Genomic DNA, 10,291 nt, shown 5'->3' on the forward strand with positions numbered 1-10,291 from the left:
GGCAATGCGAACCAAGCTCCTGCTTCGGTCATACAGGGACCGGACAGCCCTTAGTAAAGGACCCCGGACCCCATACTCCCGGAGCACCCTCCACAGGCCGCCGCGAGGGACACAGTCGAATGCCTTCTCCAAATCCACAAAACACATGTGGACTGGTTGGGCAAACTCCCATGAACCCTCCGGCACCCTGTAGAGGGTATAGAGCTGGTCCAGTGTTCCACGGCCCGGACGAAAACCACACTGTTCCTCCTGAATTCGAGGTTCTACTATCGGCCGTATTCGCCTCTCCAGTACCCTGGCATTAACTTTCCCAGGGAGGCTGAGAAGTGTGATCCCCCTGTAGTTGGAACACACCCTCCGGTCCCCCTTCTTAAAAAGAGGGACCACCACCCCGGTCTGCCACCCCAGAGGCACTGTCCCCAACCGCCACACGATGTTGCAGAGGCGTGTCAGCCAAGACAGCCCCACAACATCCAGAGACTTGAGGTACTCAGGGCGGATCTCATCCACCCCCGGTGCCCTGCCACCGAGGAGTTTCTTGACTACCTCGGTGACTTCAGCTTGGGTGATGGACGAGTTCACCTCTGAGCCCTTAGCCTCTGCTTCCTCAATGGAAGACGTGACGGCGGGATTGAGGAGATCCTCGAAGTATTCCTTCCACCGTCCAACGATATCCCCAGTCGAGGTCAGCAGCTCCCCACCTCTACTGTAAACAGCATTGGTAGGGCACTGCTTCCCTCTCCTGAGGCGCCGGACGGTTTGCCAGAATCTCTTCGAGGCCAGCCGATAGTCCTTCTCCATGGCCTCACCGAACTCCTCCCAGGCCCGAGTTTTTCACTCGGGCTGCAGTTCGCTTGGCCTGTCGGTACCCGTCAGCTGCCTCAGGAGTCCCACAAGCCAGCCAGGCCCGATAGGACTCCTTCTTCAGCTTGACGGCATCCCTTTCTTCCGGTGTCCACCACCTGGTTCGGGGATTGCCGCCTCGACAGGCACCGGAGACCTTACGACCACAGCTCCGAGTGGCCACTTCGACAATGGAGGTGGAGAACATGGTCCACTCGGACTCAATATCTCCAGCCTCCCTCGGGATCCGGTCGAAGCTCTGCCGGAGGTGGGAGTTGAAGATCTCTCTGACAGGAGACTCGGCCAAACGTTCCCAGCAGACCCTCACAGTACGCTTGGGTCTGCCGAGTCTGTCCAGCTTCCTCCCCCGCCATCGGATCCAACTCACCACCAGGTGGTGATCAGTTGACAGCTCCGCCCCTCTCTTTACCCGAGTGTCCAAGACATACGGCCGCAGGTCAGATGAAAGGACCACAAAGTCGATCATCGACCTACGGCCTAGGGTGTCCTGGTGCCACGTACACTGATGGACACCCTTATGCTTGAACATGGTGTTCGTTATGGACAAACTGTAACTAGCATAGAAGTCCAATAACTGAACACCACTCGGGTTCAGATCAGGGGGGCCGTTCCTCCCAATCACGCCCCTCCAGGTGTCACTGTCGCTACCCACGTGGGCATTGAAGTCCCCCAGTAGAACGACAGAGTCCCTGGTTGGAGCACTTTCCAGCACCCCTCCCAGAGACCCCAAGAAGGCCGGGTACTCTGCACTGCCGTTCGGCCCCGTAGGCACACACAACAGTGAGAGACCTATCCCCTACCCGTAGGCGCAGGGAAACGACCCTCTCGTTCACCGGGGTGAACTCCAACACATGGTGGCTGAGCTGGGGGGCTATAAGCAAACCCACACCAGCCCGCCGCCTCTCACCATGGGCAACTCCAGAGTGGTGAAGAGTCCATCCTCTCTCGAGGAGTGTGGTTCCAGAGCCCAAGCCGTGCGTAGAGGTGATCCCGACTATCTCTAGTCGGAACCTCTCAACCTCCCGCACAATCTCAGGCTCCTTCCCCGCCAGCGAGGTGACATTCCACGTCCCTAGAGCTAGCTTCTGTGTCCAGGGATCGGGTCGTCGAGGCCCCCGCCTTCGACTGCTGCCTGATCCTCTTTGCACCGGCCCCTTACGGTCCCTCCTGTAGGTGGTGAGCCCACGGGAATTTGACAATAAATCATGATAAATTTCCCCATGGTTACCATTACCGTTTCATATTTTAATTATCATTAAAACCGTATTCGGTTACTGCGATTTGAACAACTGAGGATATAAATGAATAAATACTGCCCAGCATAAAGCACAGTTTTAGGTAACAGTCTGACGTGTGCACAGCACACAGACCCAACAAACACACAATTTATTTATTCATCCCCCAGAGACTGTGAGGGATGTTTTTTTTTTATGGATTCACACACATTATTTGACGTGTTTTGGCCTGTGAAACACAAACACCTGCTGACTGCAATGGCCAGGTTAGAAGGGCCAGGGCAATTTTCAATAGACCTCCGATTGGATTCGTCTGAAAGAAGAAAGTCATATACACCTATGGCTTGAGGGTGAGTAAATAGCAGGATCATTTTCATTTCTGGGTGAACTACCCCTTTAAGTACCAAAAGTAAATTACCTTTTTTATGTCAACACACTGTTTTATTATTGCTGTATGTAATACTTAAAATGTCTTATGCCTCTGAAGCAACTTACAATACATTACGCCTGAATACACTGACTGGCTTGTGGTATGTTTGGAATAAAGGGCTTTAATAATGTTAAAAACTTATAGAAATGAAACAAGTGAGTTGGCAAACCAAAACAAACAAAGAGTTGTATTTGAAACAAATACAAAAGCAAAAGCAGCATGGTAATGATCTCATTCAAGTCAGCTTTATTTATATAGCGCTTTTAACAATACAGATTGTGTCAAAGCACTTAACAGTATCAAATTGGTGGATAGAGTGTCAGTAATGTATTGTAACATAAAAATTTAATATGTAATTTAAAGCAAATATAACATCAACTCTGCACTGGATATTAAATTCCAAAATATAGTGTGTGACACGTGTCCCGGGTGCCTATCAGCGTCGCCCTGGCAACGGAGGAGAACCATGCGCACAATCACCACGGGCTGATCAATCCCAGCTGAGGAGGATTAGGAGAGGGCTACAAAAGCAGCAACCAAACACATACAGGTGAGCAAGGTCTCCAGAAGGCAGCCGTCTAATGTTGTGTCGCTTGACCTTCCAGAGAGCAGCTGATCGACCAGCCTGCCACCCGAGCACAGGACACCAAACCACCCTGCACTCAGCCGGCCAGTGAAGAGGATCACGGATCACGGAGCACGGAAGACGCACAACAGACACGTTGGCACCTTCACTATCCTTTTTTTCTTCCTTGTTTATTCAATAAACACACCCTCCGGGGTCTTTATTGCACTGCAACCTGTCGTGTGATTCTTCAGCCTGTTACAAGTGAAAACACTATTTAATAGCACAGTAACGAGATCGGCAGATTAAGACATTAACTTGTATGCACAAAACACAAGATACTTCTCTTTTCAATATAAATAAGATTTATATATAAAATCTTATATATAAGATGGGGTGTGGGGTTGGGTTCCCAAGTTTGCTGATTGGTTGGATGTTCAGTAGTCGTTGAAGTGACGTCTTGGGAAGCCAATGGTTGGGTGTTGGCTGAAGATGCAGAGTTGTGGCTGGTAGAAGTTTTGAGGCGGTCACAGACTCGAGGTGAACTCAGAGACGAGGCATGGTGGCAAAACTTAAACTGAGAACACAAAACTCGCAACGGAAAAGAAAAGAAACTAAAATAAAAGGATAAAAGGATGAAAAGAGACTAGGTGGTTTTTCTTCTCATGGTGACAGCTGGCACGTAGGCCAGAGCACGCTCAAAGAGCAGCGTCAAAACACGGTGGCAAAAGAGAAGAAGAGGAGAAGGGCCTAAGAGAGTAGGGTTTGATTTGTGTCCTGAGTTTTTAAACTCGCCTTTCAGACCGTCCCATCTGGACGTCTTGACCAATTAGATACTGTCCTTGCTTGGGGTGTTGCTCTGTTCCTCCACCCAATCAATAAATCAACATGTTATCTGTTCAGTCAGAGGCCCGAACTTTACAGGCTCTTGCAAAGTATACTTTTGAACATCATTTCTAAGATGCATTTGACAAAGAATTGATTAGAAGAAACATTTAAAGCATGATTTTTCAAGCACATACATACCAAACACGCATCTGAATCCTTCAGCTATTCAATAGTGATTAAAAAAAAAAAAAAAAACATACATACATACATAATATTTGATTAAAACATGATAGGGTTACATGTGTGGGTTACATACATAATATAAAATGATTAGTTCCATTAAATAGAAAATGAAAGTCTTTTAAGATGATTTTAGGTGCATATAAATGATAGTCTCTGTGAACAAAGGAATTTCAGTCTGGTTCTTTGTCTTCTATGTGTGGGGGAAAAGTCAATCTAAGGAAGCTCGTGATTTCAATCGTGGAACAAGTGATGGCCATCTCTTTGACCATCAGTCTTTACTTGCCCCAAATTTGATAATCTCCTTCGTGAATTGGAATTATCAATAAGTGTTCTTTTGTCTCAAGGTTGTAAGCTGTTCTGTGAAAGAAGCTTGCTGGTTAGTTTGCTTGCTTCAGACTAGCTGGAGCTAGGAATCTGATTTACGGCGTCCTGTTTCCTTGGGCCTCTCTGGAATTCCAGCTCCTCATGTTTCAATGTTCTGATCACATCTTAAATTTGTCTGATTCAGTCTCTGATATTCTACAGTATAATAATAAGATTAAACACTCAATTTTCAGTTAAAGGCATTTCATTATTGAATTCAGTGATGTCATTGTATAGCTCAGTTTAGTTTAAATAGTATCTGTGTAATCAAATTGACGATAATTGCTAAAAATTAAGTGTCCCCAACTGAGCGAGACAGAGGCGACAGCGGCAAGGAACCAAAACTCCCTCTGTGACTTTGTCCCTTTGACCCTCTGTGAAATGTGTCTTTAATCTAGATTTAAACTGACAGAGTGTGTCTGCCTCCCAAACAGTATTAGGTAGATTGTAACAGAGTTTGGGTGCTAAATAGGAAAAGGATCTGCTGCCCGCAGTCGATTTTGATATTTTAGGTATTATCAAATGGGCAGAGTTTTGAGAACGCAGCGGACGTGGAGGACTATAATGTGATAAGAGCTCACTCAAATACTGAGGAGCTAAGCATTCAGGGCTTTATAAGTAATTAACAAGATTTTTAAATCTATACGATGTTTGATAGGGAGCCAGTGCAGTGTTGACAGAACCGGACTAATGTGGTCATACTTCCTGGTTCTAGTAATCTCAGACAGCTCTGGCAGTGTCTGTAGTCATCTACGTGCACCATTCATCCACATTAAACCGAGTGGACAGTGAAACTGCTGTAAATACAGACTGATAAAAAAAAATCAAACCTGCTTTACAACTCAATCAACACAACTCTAGCTGTATAATTTTACAAGAGCAACACTGCTTTAACAGCAACAACAACAAAAAGGCAAGATTTATTTGATATAATCGCTCTGATGTCAAACACGGTCTGTGCAGTGCTGCTTCAAGTCCAACACATACAGTGTTTTGTTAGGAGACGCACAGCAGTTGGGGCTTTATAGGTAATATTTTCATTTACACAATTTTGCAAAATCAATACAATATTGTGTCTAATATATACCACAATATTAACTTATGATTGAATTGTAAATATCACATTTGCAACTGGTGAGTGTTAAAAATGCTGGGAAATCACTTCATAACCCTAGAAGAGTGATTACTAATAAGCTGACAAAAAAAATGACATTTTAGAGAAAGTCACCCACTGACTTTCAAAGCTGCTACATAGTAACGACTTTCTACTTTGAGGACATTAAATGTAGTGAAGTTATAGTCTTAAGTTTCCAGAAAAAGCTTTTGCTAAATGACTAAATGTAAATGTGAGTAAGGTGCATATACTCCAAAAGTGTACTTAAGTACAATACTCAAGTAAATGTACTTCATTTCTGTGAACCTCTGATTATTATTATAGATGTCTGCTGAACAGACCTGAGTCACAGCCTCCGGGTGTTTGTGCTTCAAGCTGCCCAAAACAACAGCTGTATGAAACACTGCACACGGCCTTCACTGATGCTCATTACATTATATTGACTTTCAAACTGTTTCTGAAACACACAGAGAACGATTTTAATATTTGATCAATCTTTCCACTTAAACAAGGCATTAGATTTAGACGCGGCTTTGTTCCGTGGCTGATGCTCGCCTTGAGTTTGATCTGACCGGGGCACAACAAACATTTCCTCGTCGCGTGTTTTAGTCTCCAAAGAAAGCCAAGAGCCTCTGCTTGGTGTTCGCTTGGTTTTTACTGCGTCAAACTGCTTTACCACTCGAGTTTTGCCCTTCAATGTAGGAGAAGAAAACACAAGCGCGAGGAGCTCGCAGAGGCGCGCAGGCACCGAGCGGCGCGGTTGAGTCTATAAGGTTCTCATGTGTTGTATAAGAGCACAGCGCTGCTCGAGCGACACTTATCGTTGTTTGAGCGACTGAATATCAACTCGTATAAATGGCAGAAACCGCTCCAGCCCCGGCTGCTGCCGCCCCGCCGGCCAAAGCGCCCAAGAAGAAGACCGTTGCCAAAGCCAAGAAAGCAGGTCCAGGCGTCGGTGAGCTGGTCGTCAAAGCCGTGTCCGCGTCCAAGGAGAGGAGCGGCGTGTCCCTCGCCGCGCTGAAGAAAGCTCTCGCCGCCGGCGGCTACGACGTGGAGAAGAACAACTCCCGCGTCAAGATCGCCATCAAGAGCCTGGTGACTAAAGGCACCCTGGTGCAGCTCAAAGGGACCGGCGCCTCCGGCTCCTTCAAGCTCAACAAGAATCAAACCGAGACCAAGAAGAAGCCGGCCAAGAAAGCAGCTCCTAAAGCCAAGAAACCCGCTGCTGCCAAGAAGCCCAAGAGCGCAGCGGCAAAGAAGCCCGCCGCTAAGAAATCGCCCAAGAAGGCCAAGAAACCCGCCGCTGCAGCCGCTAAGAAGGCGACGAAGAGCCCCAAGAAGGCAAAGAAGCCGGCAACTCCCAAGAAAACAGCCAAGAGCCCCAAAAAAGCCAAGACTGCCAAACCCAAGACAGCAAAGCCTAAAGCGGCCAAGCCTAAAGCGGCAAAGCCTAAAAAGGCAGCTCCCAAGAAGAAATAAGTAACTTTATCTAACGTTACTGTTTAATTACCCAACGGCTCTTTTCAGAGCCACCCACTCACTCTAAAGAAAGAGCAAAAGTGCAGTTTGATTCTTAAAGTAAATTATTGTAAGACTTGAGTTTACCTCCACTCAGTGTTTTACATGTTGACTGAATTTATAAAAGCCACAAAGTTATTCACGTTTATTAATATGAACAGCTTTAATGGATCACCGATCTAAATTTAATTAGGTTAAAAATAATATCGCCTTTTGCATTAACTTTTTTTTTATTCAACAATTGACAATTTCTTTAATGTTTTCTGTCACGTGTCTAAAATGCAGCACAATCATAAAGCCCAGTTGTGGAGGCGTGGCTTTGGCGGTGTATGTTGGAGGGAAGTTCAGTGATTGGTTTAAAATCTTACAATCTCTAAACCAATGGGCGACTGGCAGATTCCTTTAAAACTGTATAGCAGGGCTCACGGATTTATTATTTCTGCTTTACGTTCGTAGACGTTCTTACAATCAACAATGAGTGGAAGAGGTAAAACCGGTGGTAAGGCCAGAGCGAAGGCTAAGACTCGCTCCTCCAGAGCAGGGCTGCAGTTTCCCGTCGGTCGTGTTCACAGGCTTCTCCGCAAAGGTAACTACGCCGAGCGCGTCGGTGCCGGTGCTCCGGTTTATCTGGCCGCTGTGCTCGAGTATCTGACGGCTGAGATCCTGGAGTTGGCTGGAAACGCCGCTCGGGACAATAAGAAGACACGTATCATCCCCCGTCATCTGCAGCTGGCGGTGCGCAACGACGAGGAGCTGAACAAACTCCTGGGCCGAGTGACCATCGCTCAGGGCGGCGTGTTGCCCAACATCCAGGCCGTGCTGCTGCCCAAGAAGACCGAGAAACCCGCCAAGAGCAAATAAATTTAACCGGTTTCAGTGAACTCCAAAGGCTCTTTTAAGAGCCACCCACTTTCTCTATAAGAGCAGTTTTAATCATGATCAATTTGAACCATTTTTTATATATATATATATATATATGTATTTTACTTTTGCTTTCCTTTTAGTTATTTAGCAGAAGCCTTTATCTAAAGCTTACAAATAAGAAAAAGTAACTAATACTAAAAGTTAACACCGTAAATACTCTACATCGTTCTATATAAGTAACACATGAGTGAATGGAGTTATGTACACAATTAGTGAGTGAACAGCAGAAAATAATTCTTAACTTAAGGGGGAAAAAGGAAGCAGGAAGATGAGACAGACATTTTAAAACATTTATAGTAACATCCTCCATCCGACTGTCACGTGTAGTGTAGAGATATATACAGGTCCTTCTCAAAAAATTAGCATATTGTGATAAAGTTCATTATTTTCTGTAATGTACTGATAAACATTAGACTTTCATATATTTTAGATTCATTACAACACAACTGAAGTAGTTCAAGCCTTTTATTGTTTTAATATTGATGATTTTGGCATACAGCTCATGAAAACCCAAAATTCCTATCTCAAAAAATTAGCATATCATAAAAAGGTTCTCTAAACGAGCTATTAACCTAATCATCTGAATCAACTAATTAACTCTAAACACCTGCAAAAGATTCCTGAGGCTTTTAAAAACTCCCAGCCTGGTTCTTTACTCAAAACCGCAATCATGGGTAAGACTGCTGACCTGACTGCTGTCCAGAAGGCCATCATTGACACCCTCAAGCAAGAGGGTAAGACACAGAAAGAAATTTCTGAACGAATAGGCTGTTCCCAGAGTGCTGTATCAAGGCACCTCAGTGGGAAGTCTGTGGGAAGGAAAAAGTGTGGCAGAAAACGCAGCACAACGAGAAGAGGTGACCGGACCCTGAGGAAGATTGTGGAGAAGGACCGATTCCAGACCTTGGGGGACCTGCGGAAGCAGTGGACTGAGTCTGGAGTAGAAACATCCAGAGCCACCGTGTGCAGGAAATGGGCTACAGGTGCCGCATTCCCCAGGTCAAGCCACTTTTGAACCAGAAACAGCGGCAGAAGCGCCTGACCTGGGCTACAGAGAAGCAGCACTGGACTGTTGCTCAGTGGTCCAAAGTACTTTTTTCGAATGAAAGCAAATTTTGCATGTCATTCGGAAATCAAGGTGCCAGAGTCTGGAGGAAGACTGGGGAGAGGGAAATGCCAAAATGCCTGAAGTCCAGTGTCAAGTACCCACAGTCAGTGATGCTGGTGTTGGTCCACTGTGTTTTATCAAGGGCAGGGTCAATGCAGCTAGCTATCAGGAGATTTTGGAGCACTTCATGCTTCCATCTGCTGAAAAGCTTTATGGAGATGAAGATTTCATTTTTCAGCACGACCTGGCACCTGCTCACAGTGCCAAAACCACTGGTAAATGGTTTACTGACCATGGTATTACTGTGCTCAATTGGCCTGCCACCTCTCCTGACCTGAACCCCATAGAGAATCTGTGGGATATTGTGAAGAGAAAGTTGAGAGACGCAAGACCCAACACTCTGGATGAGCTTAAGGCCGCTATCGAAGCATCCTGGGCCTCCATAACACCTCAGCAGTGCCACTGGCTGATTGCCTCCATGCCACGCCGCATTGAAGCAGTCATTTCTGCAAAAGGATTCCCGACCAAGTATTGAGTGCATAACTGAACATAATTATTTGAAGGTTGACTTTTTTTTTTTTGTATTAAAAACACTTCTTTTATTGGTCGGATGAAATATGCAAATTTTTTGAGATAGGAATTTTGGGTTTTCATGAGCTGTATGCCAAAATCATCAATATTAAAACAATAAAAGGCTTGAACTACTTCAGTTGTGTTGTAATGAATCTAAAATATATGAAAGTCTAATGTTTATCAGTACATTACAGAAAATAATGAACTTTATCACAATATGCTAATTTTTCGAGAAGGACCTGTATATATTTAGCTCTGATTCTAACAGAGCAGTCTTCTGGTGAACATAAAGGGAAACAAAAACGGGACACTGAACAGACCATTTGAGCGGGAAACGCAGACCGCAGCTGCTTTTTCGAAAAAAGAAAACGGACTCTGATTGGCCGCCTCACGCTCTGACGTAAAAACAACAGCCAATCAAATGCTGCTGATGACGCACCGCCCAACGCGGCAAGAGAGCTTAAAAAGCTCCTGCACGAGAACATAGTCATTCTGTTCAGGAGAACTAGACCAAAAGCAAGAGAAA

The 10,291-nt window shown here is 45.4% G+C and overlaps 2 protein-coding genes across 2 annotated transcripts; both read left to right on the top strand.

Annotated features, from left to right (window-relative positions):
* Nucleotides 1-6,497: 6,497 nt before the first annotated feature.
* On the top strand, nt 6,498-7,121 carry LOC306868011 (histone H1-like; the record flags this gene model as incomplete). The annotated part of the gene is made up of 1 exon (XM_079413982.1): nt 6,498-7,121. One exon carries the CDS (start codon nt 6,498-6,500, stop codon nt 7,119-7,121), a length of 624 nt encoding a protein of 207 aa, XP_079270108.1.
* A 513-nt stretch (nt 7,122-7,634) lies between these two features.
* Nucleotides 7,635-8,021, top strand: LOC306868238 (histone H2A-like; the record flags this gene model as incomplete). Its single annotated transcript, XM_079414327.1, has 1 exon — nt 7,635-8,021. The coding sequence occupies one exon, from the start codon at nt 7,635-7,637 to the stop codon at nt 8,019-8,021; it is 387 nt and encodes a 128-aa protein (XP_079270453.1).
* Between the last annotated feature and the right edge of the window lie 2,270 nt (nt 8,022-10,291).

The sequence above is a fragment of the Barbus barbus genome (genome assembly GCF_936440315.1).
Source record: "Barbus barbus genome assembly, chromosome: 50".
NCBI classification, from domain to species: domain Eukaryota; kingdom Metazoa; phylum Chordata; class Actinopteri; order Cypriniformes; family Cyprinidae; genus Barbus; species Barbus barbus.